The sequence below is a fragment of the Triturus cristatus genome, chromosome 9 (assembly GCF_964204655.1).
Source record: "Triturus cristatus chromosome 9, aTriCri1.1, whole genome shotgun sequence".
Taxonomy (NCBI): domain Eukaryota; kingdom Metazoa; phylum Chordata; class Amphibia; order Caudata; family Salamandridae; genus Triturus; species Triturus cristatus.
This window is the reverse complement of record NC_140592.1, coordinates 1,242,616,145-1,242,635,009: the sequence shown is the minus strand read 5'-3', so window position 1 is coordinate 1,242,635,009 and position 18,865 is coordinate 1,242,616,145. Positions and strand designations below refer to the sequence as shown.

The 18,865-nt window shown below is 47.8% G+C and overlaps 1 protein-coding gene across 1 annotated transcript in view; it reads left to right on the top strand.

The window, feature by feature from the left end:
* The first annotated feature begins 507 nt into the window (after positions 1-507).
* Positions 508-18,865, top strand: part of LOC146799701 (keratin, type I cytoskeletal 12-like) — an 87,162-nt gene continuing 68,804 nt past the window's right edge. Inside the window, exon 1 of the mRNA XM_085627349.1 lies at positions 508-1,058. Within this exon, the coding sequence (XP_085483475.1) occupies positions 552-1,058 (507 nt within the window). The 5' untranslated portion in view covers positions 508-551. The remainder of the gene's footprint in view (positions 1,059-18,865) is intronic.

Genomic DNA, 18,865 nt, shown 5'->3' with positions numbered 1-18,865 from the left:
CCACCTGAGCTACAAGTGTCACATTTCACTAATGTATAACTTTAAACTATATGTTAAAAAAGTGTGCTGCAAAAGCAAAGGAAGGAGTTTCACGTGGGTGGCTGTGATGGAATGCAGCCCTACCTCCTATCAGTATCAGGTGGGCGATCTGCTGTGGCGGTCTGGCTTGTTCTGCTTGTTTCCCGGCTCCCACAAACTTACCTGCATCTTACAGAGAGTGGGACTTCAGCAGTGTTGATAGGGGGCTGTTAACAGCTCTTGTCTTTTTTCAAAGATAAAAAACATTTTCTTGCAAAGTGTGATGCTTCTAGCCCTACCCTAGAGTTTCCAAGACAAATGGTCAGATCAGCACAGATTGTGGTAAGTGGCAGATGCCTATCTAGATGGACAGGAATGTGACCCTGGAGAGCAGGGAGGGTGGAAGGATAGATTTCAATACAGCTCCCTTTTTTGGCTATAAAAGGGACAGTCCGGGATGGCTGTGGTGTACTCCTGAGCTCTCGCCAAAGCAGGTACATCTAAAGCTCAGGGCTATCTCACCAACCACCATTATGTCGAAGAGCTTCGGCATCCAATCCCTGTATAGTTTGCCAGGCAAGGACGAGTCCTTCAGAATCTCCAGAGGCAGGTATAGCTCTGCTGGGGCTGGCTTTGGAGGGGGCTCCTTCGGTAGTGGTGCTGGGGCTGGTTTTGTGGGGGGCTCCTTCGGTAGTGGTGCTGGGGCTGGCTTTGGGGGGGGCTCCTTTGGTAGTGGTGCTGGCTCTGGCTTTGGAGGGGCCTCCTTCGGTGGTGGCTTTGGCAGTGGTGCTGGTGGTGGTAGCTCTAGTTTCAGCGCAGGGGGTGGCGATGGCAGGCTCTTTAGCAGCAGGGGGGAGAAGCAGGTCATGCAGAACCTCAATGACCGCCTGGCTGCCTACCTGGACAAGGTGAGGGCCCTGGAGGCCGCCAACAGCGATCTGGAGACAAAGATCCGTGGCTGGTGCGAAAAGCACCAGAGCACCAGCAGAATGAAGGACTACAGCAAGTACTACGTCACCATAGATGACCTACAGAGCAAGGTAAGAGGGTGAGTGGGTACCAACATCAGCAGCACTGAAGGTAGTATAGTATATTATTGATTTTATAAAATGAGTTTTCATGAGTATTCCGTATACTTTAATGGACACAACAATGGCCATAAAAGAAACATACCAGAGGACTAAAGTGCATCCAACATAGCACCATGGTGAAAAGCAGTCTAACAAGTGCAATAAACCGTAAAGTGCATACAGTAAAGCAGCATAGAGATGGGGCAAACCTATCGCAATCCAGTCATCGCTACATTCACTTAGGTACCTTGTGCGTCCCGGACCGTTAGACATGTTGTGGCTACTTACAAAGATGTTTGCCAAGCCATGCTCAAGTACTCCATAATCCTATGTTCTAAATATATTACTCATGGGTTGAATACCTACAAGGCCGATCGGACTTGCCAACTCAAGCTTCATTGTGCTAGAACAACATATACTAGGAGCTAGAACATAGCTTTCACCAAAGGCTTAGCCTTCCATCAATGATCTGCACCTTCCTGCTGCTTTAAGAAAGGAGCAGACGTTATGACAGATAACAGGACTACCTAATAGCAGGAGAGAAAGTAGTGGAACCCTGCCCTTATGAAACTGTAAACACTTTACTATAGGGTTTCAAAAAAGACCAGAAAAAAAGTCTAAAAAAGTACAAAAATACATAAAGAGATCAGGGTTTTCTCTGACAGCCCTAAGAATGACAGACCACTACAGACGCCTCACAGGGAAATACAAGGCTTTGAAAAAGACAAGAGATGCCACACTGTACCAGCCGTGAAAAGAAAGAGAAGAAATCTCTCCCAGCATGTAAGTTCTAAAGTTAAGTACACGGCAGCCCGGTACGTAAAGTAGTCTCTAATATAGTCATAAAGTCTGCTGCCAAGGGTGGTTGTTAAAGGCCCTGAACCCGAGTTGACCAGGGCCGATAACGAGGAAGAGAGCCTTTAACAACCGGTATAGCCCAAGGCAGAACTGCTATAAGGCTATTAGAACATTCCACCCACTAAGGGTAGAAAGTTCTAAATTATAAAGGAACAACCATGCAGACAAACATTAGAATGATGGAGTTCAGGGCTTTATTATTATGCGTATTTTGTAAAGCGCATGGCTACCATAGGAAGGTTTCCCACCACTGAGCTCGATACTGAAAGTGGGTTGAGCCAAAGAACAATCTCAAAAACATTATAGCATTTGGGAAGGATCAGAAGATGAGAACAACCAAGTTTTTAGCAGTTTGCTAAACAGAGAGAGTGAACTGCATTCTCTCAGTCTCAGAGGTAGATCATTCCAAAGTTTCAGTCCCAGAAAGGAGAAAGCTCCGTGTCCTTGTTGGGATTTCCTATTTTAAGGAATTACGGCCATACTGAGGTGACTGGAACGCAACGAACAGCCAAGTTTATACCAAGACACCAAAAATCTAAGGTAACCATGTCAGGTGTCTTCCAGGCATTTTTGCACGTAGCTCAACACCTTAAATTCCACCCGCCGTTCAATGGACAGCCAGTGTTAGTTCCTTAGCATATTGCCAGTAGAGGTAAATTTAGGAGGGTGGAGCAAGAGGCGCACAGCAGCATTTTGTACAGTCTGAAGGCGTTTAAGCACTTTTTTGACACCCCCGGATAAAGAATAATTCAATAGCCTAGCATAGAGATAACCAGAGCTTGGACTTCAGTTAACTGGGCGGAAGTGGGGAGGTAGTAAAGGATCTTCCTGAGCCATTTCAAAATCCCAAAACATGTAGCTGCAACCCTATTAATCTGTTGACTCATGGTAAGTTTGTCATCCAACTATACTCCTAAGTTTTTGACGACTGGTACAGAGCTGGAGGAGTGGGGGGAAATAATTGTAGGCTACATGTGAGGTCCCCAGGTATTATTCGGAAGGTTATCCACCAACAAGACTTTCATCTTGGATCCGTTCAGTTTCAAGGAGTGAGCACACATCCATATTGAGACTTGAGGAAGACAGGAGTTAAGGGCTTTTACATTCTGCTTGTTCTTAGTTGAGAGAAATACCACAATTTGCGTATCATTTGCAAACAGAAGACGAGTGAGGCCACAATGTTCCACTATCTCAGCTAGTGGTCATACATATAGGTTGAAGAGCAAAGGACTCGATCCTTGAGGCACTCCTGGCATGAAGGGGTGGGTTTTTGACCTGTGTTCTTTAGTGTGCACCTGGAAGGTGCGGCCATGCGCAAAAAGATTTTAACCAGGACAGGGCAAAATCTTTTATTCCCAGGCCCTCTAATCTTTGAAGGAGCGTGGTGTGATTTACAGTGTCAAATGCTGCTTTGAGATCTAATCAAATCAATACAGCGGCTCCAACATTATCCAGTTGAGGCCTCATGAACTCATTAACACCGAGAAGAGCCGATTCAGTGCTATGGCCTGCTCGAAACACAGATTGCAAAGAATGAAGCAGGCCATTCAGTTCCATGTAGACAGTGAGTTGTTGGTTCACATGTTTCTCCAACACTTTAGCAAAAACTGATAGCAGAGTTGTAGATCTATATTTAGACCAAGTAAGTGGGTCCAGATTGGTTTCTTTTTTTAGTGCTCAAGGCCATTTTCCACCAGCCATTATAAACCCGGAGCTACTCAATTGTCTTCATTGCAGCTCTCAACATTCCAGTGTTCTAACAGAGCTTTTTGTAAGTTCAATGCGCAGCCTTTGGGATTGACAAAGCTCGAGGAAACTTGAATGGACTTCCGGCTTGTCATTCTTAATTAGACTGGCAGGTGCATTCAACATGTCTAGCAAACTCAATTCATTTAGAGTTTTTAAAACATAGCCCAACCAGGGGAATAATCAGCCCATACCTAATTTGACACTATCTGACATTATGTCTTTGTTTAAGCCTCCAAGTTTGCCCAGATGTTGACCAGAGTCTAGTTTTGTCTGATATATATTCGAAGCTTAGCTCTGAATGATGAATGAAATGAGTACTTGTAGGGGGAGATGAAGGAGCCACCTGCATACACGGTTTTCCTCTATCTGTCATATGGTAACGTTATGATAGCCCCATTCTCCAGCACCATACAGTCTGAAGTAAATGGGATAGTACTCCTGCCACTCTACTGAGCTTCAAGTGAGAACTGCACATCTGAGGCTGCCATTAATCCATGGAGTCAAAAACAGCCCTGGAGTAACGAAAATTGGCCACACTGCCAAGAGAGCGACCACTGATAGTTTGGAAATATTTTTCCTTCCAGGGCCACATGCCATGACGTGTGACTGCCCAAAGTTAGTAAGCAAATCCAGATTACTCATAAAATGTACAAAACACTCGACTAACATTCGAAGAGCCTTTTGGGTCCACCCCATAAGTACACCATTGTCCGCATATAACAACACTGGTACAGACAGTTTGCTATCCTTGGAGTATCCCTAGTAGCATTGATCGAAAAAGGGCACAGGTTATAATATAAATGATAAACAGCAACAGAGCCAGGATACAGCCTTGGCACACCCCTCTAGCTAATAGAAAGATGTGGGAGATTTCACCTGCCTGAGAAGAGAGTGACTGTTGCCTGTTCCAACTCCTCCTCTAGAGGTGGGCGAGCCAACAAATGAACAGGGAGAGCCGAGCCAGAGCTAAGCCAAGGGACTGGTTCAGCTCTTACAGCCCGTGAACGAGCTGAGTCCTGAAAATGACTGCTATGTAAGTCATGCCACATACCCTGTGAAAAATACGGAAAGTCTCTTTAGAATTCATAAAAGTATGTTTCTTTAACTTGTGGAAGCCTTAATATTAATACACCACATTATAGCACTGACACTGATAAGTACTTATTAAAAGTGATAGTTTTTAAACATGAGCTATAAGTGAACTAAGAAGTACGACAGTACTGCATGGCCCAGATTATAATAAGCAACACTATAGTCTGCTAAATCAAACACAATAGGTTTGTGTACAAATGGTATTCAGGACTAACCCTGGGCGTAGTTCGCGAAGTAGCACTTCGCGAAGCTACGCAAAGTGCACTTCGCACTACGCAAGCTACGCGTAGCACTTCGCGAACTGCGTAGTACCTTGTTCGCACTGTGCCAGATGTCGTTTTTTTTTTTTAAAAACCTTTATTTTCAAAAGTCTGGACACAGCTATTCAGCCGACAACCCGGAGTTTCGGCAGCTTCGGTAAAGAGGAACAGAGACGCGTCCACAGTACAGTGAAGGAGGAGTGCAAAGATTCCATTTTTTAAATAAACACAAAACACACAACAACCCCCAGCAAGGCAAGAACACTGAATGCCCATGGTGATAGCCCCCCAGGGGAGGCAGGACCCCAATCATCTACCATTTACAGTACCGTGAAAAGAGGAAGAAGGGGGACAGCAGAGGCCAAAGAAGTCCATTAACCATACTGAGCTGGAAAGAAGGTTAGGAGGAAAGCTGTTCCTCGGGGGGATCCAGATCAGGGGCAAGACAAATTCCCCCCCTGTATTGGTTCCACCGCCCCCAGATGGCGTGCCACTTCCGAGGGCGGCCTCTAGCGCAATATACCGTCTTCTCCCTTAGCATACTCCAGTCCATATTTTCTTTCCACGCGGTCAATGTGGGGGGGCCCACGGATCCCCACAATCTCGCTATATCTCTCTTTGCGACCATGTTGCCCAGAGTCACCCATTGGGTCTGCGCCGCATTGTGATCAGTGGGCCCCCAGACATTCAGGAGACAACACCGCGCTTCCGGCTGCATAGCAATGCCCGTTACCTCCCCCATCACTGCATGGACTCTCCGCCAGAATTCCGTGATGACACCACATTCCCAAATGATATGCAGGAAAGTACCCACCATACCACATCCCCTCCTGCATAGGCCGTCCTCCGAGAATCCCATGTGAACCAGCCTTGGCCCCGTCACGTACACTCGATGCAGTACTTTAAGCTGCACCAGCCTCAGACGCGACGGGATCGCAACCTCCTTAGGAGAGGAAACAGCAGACTGCCAATCCTCGTCATCCAACTCGAGGCCATCCCTAGACCACTGGTCCCTCAACCCCAGAAGCATATCCGCCCGGACGTTTATCAGTTTCTTATAGATGAGCGAGATCGTGCTCTCGGGCATATGACCATCAAGGACCCGGTCCTCCAAAGGAGAGGACTCAGGCACCTTCTCACCCTCTATGAGGACTGATCGGAGGGCGTGACGCACCTGAATATAGCGGAAAAACTCAGATGGCCCCAGCTCATACTCCTTCTGCAACTCTTCAAAGGACTTCACCCTCCCCTTAATCAGGACATCTCCGACCCTGGAGATGCCGATCAAGTCCCATTTGTCAAAGCCTTTTGTGTGCCAAAGCCTACCCAATCTCTCAGATTCAAACAGCGGGGTAGCGAGGGTGAGCCTATCCTTCCAGCCCAGCGAGTCAGTTGCCATCTTCCACACACGCACCGCCACACCAGTGGGCCCCGTGAGGGACGAGTCAAGGGACCGCGAATACAACGCCCTGTAATAGTTACCACCACGCAGCAACCACCTGTCCATGGCATACCCAGGGCTGAGGGCCGGGCCATAAAACCCATGATTAATCGCACTCAGCTGGGTGGCCCAATAGTACCGTCGGATGTCTGGAAGCGCAATACCCCCGTCGTACCATGGGAGCGTCAACTTTGCAATAGCTATTCGCGGCCGCCCGTCCCACAGCAACGCTCGTTGGAGGCCTTCGACCTCCCGAAAGTAGTTGGCCGGTACCCAATCCAAAGTATTCTGCAGCGCGTAGAGGAACCGGAGAAGAGACATCATTTTGAACAGGGCCGCACGCCCAACGAGAGAGAGCGGCAGCCTCCGCCAGCCCTCCACATCCCGCCTCAGGCGCGCTAGGGGGGGGAGCAGGTTCCTCTAATATCGCACGGCAGAATCCATGGAGATAAAGATCCCCAGATACACGAAGCCCTGCTGAGCAACCTGGATCGAACAAGTGCGAGGGATCGGTGGAACCTCGCCACTAAGAACATATAAATACGATTTACTCCAGTTGATAACGAGACCCGAGTTCCTACCGAAAGATGTGAGTACGTCACAGACCACTATAAGTGATTTCTTGGGTGAGGCAAGATACAACAGGATGTCATCAGCATAGAGCGATATACGGTCCTCGTGCTCAGGCGACCATCTAAGTCCCCGTATATCCGGGTGCCAGCGTATCCACGCAGCCAGCGGCTCAAGGGCGAGGGCGAACAGCAATGGCGACAGGGGACAACCTTGCCGAGTACCCCTCCCAAGCTGAAACGGAGTCGACGCCCGGCCATTTACCACCACACTCGCAAGAGGGCCCTCATACAGCAACCTCACCTAGCTCACAAAACCGTGGCCAAAGCCGAACTTGGTCAACACGGCCCACAAATATGCCCATTCCACCGTGTCAAAGGCCATCGTGGCATCGAGAGACGCCACAATAGCTGGTTCACGCAGCGTGCCCGCCCTGGCGATTACACCATGAAGGCGCCGAAGATTTAACGCTGTGTTACGGTGCGGGATGAATCCGGATTGATCCGGATGGACCAAGTCACCGAGTACCCTGATCAACCGGGCCGCCAGGATTTTAGCCAGAATTTTCGGCTCTGCGTTAAGGAGTGAGATAGGCCTATATGAGGCGCACTTATCTCGGGGTTTGCCCTCTTTGTGTATAACCACAATCGTCGCCAGTCGCTGATCCAACGGGAGGGCCCCACTCCCCCGCGCCTCCACGAACATGGCGCACAGGTGAGGGGCAACCCTATCCGGAAATAGCTTGTACAGGTCGACCAGCAAGCCGTTCGGACCCGAGGCCTTGCCCGAGTTCAACGCGCGGATAGCCCCCGCCACCTCATCGACCGTTATGTCACCATCTAGATCGTCCCTATCTATATCAGAGAGACAGGGCAATGCAATATCATGCAGGAGGTCATGCGAGTCCTCGGGCGGCCTGTCCGACACTGAGGCATAAACCATACGGAAATAGTCCGAGAAACACTGCACAATCCTCTCAGGTTCCACAATCACCTCTCCCCCCTCTCCCGTCAACTCCGGCACTACTCTATTGACCCGTTCTTTTTTGTCCAGCCAAGCCAGGAGTTTCCTGGCCTTGTCACCAACATCATACAGACGGCCCTGCTGTTCCCTACCGAGGGTCTTAGCGGCATTCGTCACCAGGTCCTTATACTCGGATTGCTTCAAGCACAGCTCATGCAGTGAGGCCTCTGTAACCTCCTCCTCCAGCGCTCCCTCCAAAGCCGCGATCTCCTCCTCAACCTGCAAAACCTCGCCATCTCTCCGCCGCTTGGCAGCCACTACAAGGGAGAAGGCTTCCCCTCGCAGCACGGTCTTAAATGCTTCCCACAGCGACACTGCCGAGTCCACGGATCCCTGATTGTCCTTGAAAAAATTATCTACTGTCTTTACCAGCGCGCTGCGCATCTTGGGGTCTCGGAAATACCAAGGGTTGATAGGGGCCACCCTTCCCCCTCCCTCTCGACCCAGATCCAGCCTGACCCACACCGGCGAATGGTCAGATATGCCACGCGCCATGTGCCTGGCCTCAGACACCAATGAGGCATGCGCAGCCAGAGTGAGTAAGTAGTCAATCCTAGAAAAGCTACCATGCGCCCCGGAGTGGAAAGTGTATTGGCTCTGTGTGGGGTGCCGGAGCCTCCAGCAGTCTATCAGGCCAAGCGTATCTAGAAAGTCTGGAAGCCACTTCTGAGCCCCCCCGTGTCTCTGGGCGGGTATCTATCCAGCAGGCCGGAGCCAACAGCGTTGAAATCACCTCCCACTACAAGCATACCCCCCGGGAGATCCAGCAGGGCCCTACCCAGATCTGTGAAAGTGGAGGCCTGCAGGGCCGGCGGGACATAAACCGAAACTAAAACCAAAGTTCTTCCTTCCCACCGCCCCGCCACCGCCACAAACCTCCCCCTATCATCAACAATGGTGGAGTCCACCTCAAATGGTAGCGAGGCTCTGACTAGGATGCCCACACCCCTGGACCCAGAGGAGAATCCCGAATGAGCTATGAATTTATAACCCTTCCTATTCAGGGCATAGCACGTATTACCTATAAGATGCGTCTCCTGCAGCAGGGCGACATCCGGCAATGACCGTTTCAAGAATTGCAAAACAATCCCACGCTTAATGCGATCCCCCAAACCATTCACATTCCAGCTTATAACACTTAAACCCCTACCCCCCATCCCCAAACCCGAAGAGCCCCCATGGAACAGTCCTGGAAATAATCACTATGCCTTGCTGAAACAAACCCCCCAACAACAACCCCAAAATACCGGAAACCCCCCCCACCCTGCACCCCTGCTGCAGCTTACAAAGCCCCCCCAACTTGCAGTGTGCCTGTCGCCCTACCAAACCCAAAATCTACAAAAAGTACCCTAAGGGAGGAAAGAGCTCCCCTCGTCCTCCCACAACCTCCGTGTTTACTGCAAGTCATTATCTAAAGTCAGTCCGAGTCAGTCCGGTTCCGAATACATCAACCTTGTTCATCCCAGCCACTGTCCCCGTCTACGGCAGTGTCCTCTTCCGTGCGTCGTTGAGGCAGAGCGTCCAGCCATTCATCCGCCATGGCAGGTGACTCAAAGAAGAATGTTCGGTCTTCAAACACCACACGTAGTCTGGCAGGGAAGAGCATGGCGTATTTCAGATCCCTCTCCCGAAGCCTCCTCTTCACCCCCAGGAAGCTTTGCCGCTGCCTCTGTACCTGCTGGGTGAAGTCAGGATAGAAATTCACCGACGCGTTCTGGAAGGGGACCGGGCCCGTTACCCTCGAGGCCTGCAGGATAGCGTCCCGGTCTCGAAAATGAAAGAGCCGGGCGACGATCGGCCTCGGTGTGGCTCCCACCTTGGGCCGCCCACCAGGCACTCTATGGGCCCGCTCTACTGCGAAGAACTTCCCTAGACCCTTAGGCTGCAGATGATTGAGCACCAAGTCCACCACGAGCAGGTCCACTGAAATCTCGTCCGAGGACTCCGGGACCCCGATAATGCGCACGTTGTTGCGCCTGGCCCGGCTCTCGGAGTCCTCCAGCCGACGGGCTGCGAGATCATGCTCGGTCCGCAACTTACGGACCTCGGTCTGCAGGTCCGAGACATCATCGGCGAGGCCCGTGGTCTTGATGTCCAGGGATTTGACCCGTTCATTTGTTTTGCCCAAATCCGCGCGGATCAGATTAACATCCACCAAGATGGTATCCACTTTGTGCGCCAGGGCATCAAACTGTCTCCCAATCGAAGTCTGCAGCCCGTCAAGTGCACCCATGACATCCTGCAGTGAGAGCTCCGGGGCCAAGGGTGAAGCAGTCTTCTGTGTATCCTGGGACTGGCTCGGTGCACCCGGTGACCCCTTCTGCTGGGCATAGCGGTCCATGTTATTGGCTTGAGTGTAGGCTCCCCGCCTGGTGGCCTTGGGCTTCGGCCGATCCACCTCTGCTTTGCCCGACATGGTGGGCTCGAGTAGGTCGGGTCAAACAGGACTGCCCTCTCTCAGCGAGAGAGAGCAGGAGTGCTCCGTCTTACGATGGGTCGCCAGTGTGGCATGCAGAGCGTCCAAATGATAATAAAGCAGACGCGAGCACTCCCTGGGCTGGGCAGACAAAGGGCGAGAAAGTGAAAGTGAAAGGATAGGGACCTCCGTCCGGCAGTTCACACCTCGCCTGGCCGCTGTTGTTCAATTAGAGGTCGGGCATCCTGCCAACTCGAGCCCCTGGCATCCCTCGGAGATGGGCCTCAATCTTCCGCCATGCATAACTCCGGTTCCCGGTGGGCGATTCGACCTCGGGTGGCATCGATCGCCTCCCTGACAAATCATCTACACGATGCCATGCATACAAACAGGATTATATACAGGATAGACGACGGAGGGCACGAGGGTCTCGGGAGCTCAAAGCTCACGCGGCCATCTTGGTCAAGCGCTAGGCTCCTCCCCCAGATGTCGTTTTTAATGATTGCACAGTGCGGACAAGCAACCGGCACTGTGCAATCATTGAAAATGGCATCTTGCACAGTGCGAGCTGTAGTTTTCTGCTGCTTGAGTAGATTTTTACTCGAGCGGCAGCTTTCTCAACGCGAACTGGTAGTTTCTCATCACGAGCGGTCGCGAGCATACGCGACCACTCGCAATGAGAAACCTGACCTCCTCGCGTTGGGAATCTCGCCGGGAGGTTTATTTTCCATGCTCGCGATCGCCAACTTGATGTTGCTGATCGCGAACAAGGAAAAAGTCTCGCCGGGATGTCATTTTGCTTGCTCACGGTCGCCAACTTGACGTTGAGGACCGCGAGCAAGCAAAAAAAATGACCGCAACACTACGCTACGCGTGTTCGCACTGTGCTACGTGCAATTCGCATAGTGCGAAGTAGTGCGAACTTCGCAAACTACGCGAGCGTAGCGTAGTGCTTTGCCCAGGCTTATTCAGGACTCACATATTTGAAAGTGTTTTCATATGTGATAATTAAGTAAAAAGTTTTGGTAAAAATAAAAACGTTTATCGAAGATCACACAATTTAAGCAGGGAATCCACGATTTATGTAGGTTTTCTGATTTCGTTTCGTCCAGATCAGCCAGTAAATGGGTATCTGCCATTCCTTATGTTAAGACTTTGTTTTTACTTCTTTGTCCATTTTCTGCAGTTTTCACATCAGAGGCTTTACATAAGCGGCAGACAGTTACATTACACACCGTCACATTCAATATTTATAGTAACCAGAAGATTTATTGATTTGCACAGAAATCTCAGGATGCTGTTGAGCCGATGCACAGACTCAGACCTGATTCTCCAGTCCAGAGTCGGCAGCTCTGGCCATAATGCCATATCCTGGGTAGAAGGAGGGTGGCAGCCAGAAGCCCCATGAAAGTTCAGTTTGTTCTGGGCTCAAGGTACCAATAGGACCGAGAGCTGAGCCAGGCATCTGGCTCGAGCCCTCAGTGGCTCGACCACATCTGTTCTTTCCCCTCCCCTACTCTCCCCTTCTTCCTCTGCCACCTGGCCCTAGGTGGTGCAGATAACTCTCCATACATTCTTTATTATTTCTCATGCCCCTTCATATCCCCCTTTGCCTCCCTTGCTTTATTACCTCCAGATAGGAAACTCTCCCTTTTCTCTCTCTCTCTCTCTTACTCCACATGTTTGCTTCAACCTCTCTACCCAAAACCAGCACCACTGGAATTAAGTGATTCTGCGTCTACTGTGTTTTCCCCATAATTATGAATTTGCCTCATTTGCCATATAATCTATCATCTGTTGGGTAATATGCAGGTTTTAACAAAAATATGTGTTGCAAAAGTTACAAAAAACGTTGTGAAATGTGTTTATGCGCAGTAGAAGGCTTGTCACAAAAGTTGACAGGTAACTTTTCTGTTGCTTATTGCTGTATTTGTTAAACTGGCACTAATGAGGTGAAATATTTTCCCAGACAGTCTTGCCATTGGTAAACATGAAAAAAATAATGAAGTAATACTATCACAGATGCGCCGCATTACGTCACATAAATTGGCTTTTCCTGCTGCATAATTCAGTATTCCCCGCCACATAAATTAGTTCTCCCATGCCACATATTCCCAGTGGCCCTGCATAAAACCCATGTTGTACACTGTGCACCAAAAAAAACCCTACAAGCGACTGGAATTAATGGTGATGGTTTGCAGTTAAATTAGCATTAACCTGAAGTGAAAAGGTACTCTATGTAACAAAGTTCCACGTCCTCTAAAGAAAAGCTTGGTTCCCTTGCCCTCCACCTCATGACTGCAGAAAGCAAGATCACAGTGCCGGCCAGCAACAGTAAAATATGGTGGGTGCGATGGCCAAAAAACGGACCATTGTTGGCACGCAGGCTCTGGTTGCGGTCTCACTTCGTTCGGTGTATCTAACAGCCGTCTCCTGTTGAGTTTCCACATTCCGAGTGGAGGAGGCAGACAGCAGCCCAGGGATTCACTCTGGATTGTGGTGACTTTCTTGTGGCAAAAAAACAGTTTCTTCCACTGTAAGGCGGACACACAGTTCAATTCGAGTACAGCTCCTGGTGCGCTCCTCGGTGGAGACTCCAGCAGAAAAAGGAAGGACTTCCTTTCTTGTGCAACGTGAATACAACCATGATTGGTTGAAGCAGGCGAATCTAGCGCTCATTAAGAATCCATCTTTTACAAGTAGGCCAATCACAAGCAAGAGCTTATGACCCACTTCTTGTTTTTCAAAGCAAATACAATGCATTCTGGGTGATGTAGTCCAGCATTCCCAAATAGTAAGCTAATGTGTTGCATGCTTAATTCCATAGGATGGCAGAAGAGAATTTCCTCCTCATAAGGAACCAGAGGCAAAGTCGAAAATATAGAGGGGGGTTTTTGTGTAGCTCACGTTGCAAAGCTCTTCGCCTCTTAGCACCTGCATGAGTTTGGGCCTTATATTTGGTGCTCATGAAAGCACTTGATTGAAAGCACTAAGCACTCCCTAACAATCTCTGCCTTTTTTTGTAAAGAGGGCTGGCAAGTGACCTGAGGCCATTGACGTGCCACCGAGCACATCACCAAATGCCACTCAATTCAGATCCCTACCCGCCAAGTTAGGCGTCAAACTAGCATGGCACTGTGATCATATGCCAAAACACTGATCAGCCAGTGCGCCATCTTTGCATAGTGCTATGAAACTACAAGACGGTTCCAGGTGGCACTATATGCACAAAACCTGTTTTGCGTAAGGTGCACTGGGGAGCCGATAGGTGGCACTGCCTTATCGTCCCCGATGTTCCTGGTTGCTCCCACTGCATCTTCTAGGCTCTCACTGCTGGGACACACAACTCAACAAAATGTGGCTACCGCCTTATGCAAAACTCCCCTCTTCTACTTACACTGCCTCACCTCCTCGACTCGTCTAACTGGGTCCCAGTAATGTTAACCCATGATAGTATTGGTTTATCTACAACCTTTTTATTGATTACAACATCCCCTTTGGGCACTGAACCTCCGTCTTTTACCCCAAAATATAAATAATTCAATACCTGTGTTGCGTTGATAAGTAAAGTGATAGCAAAGCAATAGAACATTGTGGGACAGAACTAACAGAACATATAATGCTATAAGGGTTTGGAATGTTCTTGTCATTATGACTATGATGTTGGAAAAGGCAACTTTACTCTAATCGTCTGTCTTGTGGGCCTATTTGAAATTGGAGAATAAATGTTATTGAAGCCTTTATTGGACCCTGATTGTTGCTTCAATACAACACGTTTGGCGCAGTGCTGAGGCGCAAGGACTGGATAACAGGCCCACCAAGAAGTGCTATTGTACAAGCTCGGAAATTGCTGCTATTCTGGATTTTAAATAGTGGGCACCTCGCACTGCGACAAATGTATGCAAAAAATCTTCATCTTAGCAACAGAGGTGGACCACGGCTAATCTGTCAAATTGAATATTAGCCTTTTTAACCGAGCTTTTGGGCTCAGGAGGGAGGAGAGCGTGCACTGTTTCTGGCTCGAGAGCCGTGCTGTGATTGCGAAGGCATCGAGCTGTTGAGCTCGTGACGAAGGAGGGCGCGCACTGTTGCTGACTCGATAGGCGTGCTGTTATTGTGGATGCACATTAAAAGGAGAGCGAGACTATGGGGCATATCATCAAGGCCCACAATAATTATCGCAAAGCGCACTTAGCGCGCGCATAATTATCGCCGACTATCGCTGGATTATATCACAGAGATAGCGGATTATCATCAACGCTTATCTTCAATGCGATATAAAATCCAGCGATAGAGGCAAAATGCGCGATTATCTCTGGAAATCCAGCGATAATTGCACAGCGATAGGCAAATCCTTGTTGATAGAACAGGGTGGTCTCATCCTTATAATCCACCACCCATAGGCTATAATGGCTTAATAAGATTCAGAGCAGGCGTAAAGAAACCTGCGATAAGCACGGTTAGCGCTAATTTTATTGTCGCTACACAGGTTAGCAAGCAGATCATTTGGTGAGTTTGACATTGAAATGTTTGGATATTTTAATGACATCCTGGAATTTAAAGGATGGTCCATAAAAACGAAAATATATGTGGCCATTAGAGGAAGAGATATTTTGAGATGACAAAATCTCGGTAAGCTGTATTTTGCTCAAACCAGGGCCTGCAGAACCTATAGTGTTAGGTGATATGCTTCTTCTCAGTGTGGAACAAAAATGTATGGCTGCAGGAACAAAAGTATTAGATCACATAGTAAAGTGTTTTACCACATATTGGTTGTATAAAAGGATTTAAGCACCATATCAAGCTAAAGGAAAATGACATACCAGTGTCCCATAATGTTTGACATGTACCATTATCTGTCAGAAAATAATTAAGAGATGTATTGACTGCGCTATGTAAAGAAATGGCGTTATTGAACCTAATGATTCTTCTGAATGAGTAGCAGCAGTGGTGATCACTAAAAAAACTGGAGATATTTGGCTTTGTGCAGACTTAGGGGCATATTATCAAGGATGGCGTTAAAATTATCGCCGCTTTAGCGGCAGAAAACTGCCGCTAAAGCGGCGATAATGGGCTTGATAATATGCTCTGGAGAATTCCAATAGAAGCCCATGTTGACACCAGAACATGGGCTTCAATTAGAATTCTCAAGGGCATATTATCAAGCCCATTATCGCCGCTTTAGCAGCAGTTTTCTGACGCTAAAGCGGCGATAATTTTAGCGCCACGTCTTGATAATATGCCCCTTAGAGTCCAAAACTTAAGGAACAAAAACATCATAATAGATTGTCACCCATGCTCTAAAATACAGGAAATGCTTAATTCTGTCACTGGATCCTCATATTTTTCAATAATCAATTTAAGGTCTGAGTATCACCAAGTAAGACTATCTGAAGGTTTAAGAGATTTGAGTACTATTTTTATTAAGCCTTTTGGAGGCTTCCGATATTTACAATTATCTTTCTGTCTGGCATCCACTGCCAGTGTATTAAAAAACATAATGGATCACCTTTTTCATTACATGCAAGGTGTCCAGACCTTTTAAGATGACATAATGATTTATGCTAAAACTATGAGAGAACATAATGAAATATGGGATATGGGTCTGCAAATTCTTGAACAGAGGTATGAGTTAGTAATCCAAATGCATTTTTTCCCAAATTAAGGTAGAATACTAAGAGCATACGGTGTCTGCTGCAGGTATCACACCAAAAGATGACCCATACCTATTAACAAAGATTCTTTGAAATCATTCCTATGCATGAGTTGGTACTATGCCTGTTTCATCCATTGATGTGCTTTTTTGCTCTGTTGGTGGAGCCATTAAGGAGATTGTTGAAAAAGAAAACAAAATTTGGAGTAAAGACCAAGAGAAGGTTTTTCAAGAAATGAAGCAACCCATTCTGAAAGCACCAGCACTTAGGCCATATGATCTCAAAGGTAGGAATATCGTCGGGAAACATCCTTTAGAACACAGCTGGGATCACGTTGTGCCTTCACAATGCTGGCAATAGAACAAATGCATTGTTAGCATGCATTCATTTAGCGTGCAAGTGGCTACAATGACTTTCTTTAAAGGGGTGCATAGGTGGAGTGGTGTTGGATTTTAAATCCAACACCTTCCCTACTGTTGCGCAGACTGGAGTTGGAATAGTAAATGATACTATTCCAAAGTTCAGGACCCACCTAAGGCAAGTCGTTGTAATGACTTGCGTGCTAAAGGAAAGCATCATAACGATGGGTTATTTATTTATTTATTTTTGCAGAGTATTCTATAGCGCAAACTTGACCCGAATCCAATCAGAGCGCTCTACATAGAACCAGTTATGTTACATGAGGACACACATTAATTTTTTTGTTAGGCACGGGGGATTAAGTGATTTGCCCAGAATCACAGCAAGTCCAGTATCATTACCCAGACTCGAACCCAGTTCCCCAGGTCCGAGGTCGAGCGCCCTAGCCGTTAGGCCAACTCCTCTCCCCAAATTCTAATGCCGGCGTTGTAAAGTCATGCATGCTAAACACATGCGGGATATCGTCATGCAACCATATCATCACTGTAGATGCAGCAGCATAGGATTAGGAGCAGTTTTCAGGCAAGTGGTGGAGAGTAGGGAATACACCATAGCTTTCATATCAAGTGGATTAAGGGACTCGTGAAAGCAATACAGTTCTATTGAAAGGGAAAATTTGGCCAGAATTTGGGCGTTGGAAAAGTTGAAAAGTTATTTGTAGGGGAAAAGCTTTGAAATTGTGACTGATCACAAACTGTTGCTGTTTATGTTGGATGGATGTGCTAGAGGTACCGCAGCTGCATCAGCAAGGTTGATCCGGTTAATGTCAAAGTTACAAGAGTACAATTTTGTGGTTCAACACACTTCTGGAGTATTGAACGTAAGAGCAGATTGGTTATCATGATCGCTAATTGAGGATTCAAAAGAAAATATAAGTGTTTCTGAATAAGAATGTGTAGTTTCAGTGGTAGATACTAGTGATTGCTGTGAGGGATGTATATCTGAAGCTGAGTGGGTAGAATCAATAAGAAAGGATTCTGTGTTGAACCAAATTTAAACATATGTTGTGAATGAATGGTCACCGATTAAAAATTTGGACAAGACATTAAGAAGTTATCTACAAATAGCACATTAATTAACTACTGAAGGAGAAATGCTTATGAGGCATTATGTATTTATACCACCTTTTGTCCTGAGGGGAAAATTAGTGAAACCAGCTCATGGAGGACATCCAGGAGCAACTGCCAATAGGGAATGATTGCTGGTGGGCAGGGATGGATTCAGAGGTTGAAACGAGTATTGACAAATGAATACTGTGTAAGGTCAGACAAACATTGGAAGACCTCAAAGAAGGAGATGCATTGGGTTGGTATTCCCAATGGACCCTATGCATTATTTGCTAGTTCTGACTGTAGGAAGCTTGGTTTCTTTTGCAGTAACCACCCCATTTTTTGCCAGACTACTGATGCACTATGACTTGATGTGCCCTGGGTCCCTGCCAATCAGGTTTGCAGGGCCTGTGTTCTTTTCCAAAACTGTACCTTGTACCCCCAATTGGTAACTCTCTGGCCACATGTCAGTTTCTTGTAAATGGTACCATGGGTACCAAGGACACTATGGCCAAGGAAAGCCTCTAAGGGCTGCAGCACTGATTGTGCCACCCTTAAAGGACCTGTACCTTTACACACACACACACACACGCACACACACACACACACACACTACCATTGCAGGCTGCGAGTTGTGGTGCAGAACAAAGTGAAGAGTCGACATGGCATACATCCCTGTGTGCCATGTCTACAACAACTGCCCTGGCATAGTCCAGCCACCCCTCTAGCTGGGTGCACTGTACCAGTGGTGAGGGTACAGGTGCATGAGCAATGTGCCCATACAGTGTCAAGACTCATATTTAGACATTGTAAGTGCAGTAATGCCATTAAGAGTATTTGGTGCTGGGAGTTTGTCATTACGAACTCCACAGCATCATAATGGCTTTACTGAAAACTGGGAAGTTTGGTATAAAACTTCTAAGCACATTAAACCCACACCAATGCCAGGGTGGTATTTAATGAAAAATGTGCTCAGAGGGCATCTTAGAGATGCCCCCTGAAAAATGATAAGTCTCTGGTCAGTTCCCAGACTGGTACACACCAACCTGCTACCATGAGACGTGTTTCTGGACCCCTGGAGTGGGAGTCTTTGCTCCCTGAGCCCAGAAACAAAGCTTTACCTGGGCAGAGGTAGCCATACCTCCCCCAGGTCAAGAAGTGCAGTCTATGGCAGGGGAGCTTCAAAGGCCTTGCCGCCTTTGTAATGCGACCCCCAGCCTCTCCTGCCATCAGGAGCAGGCCCCC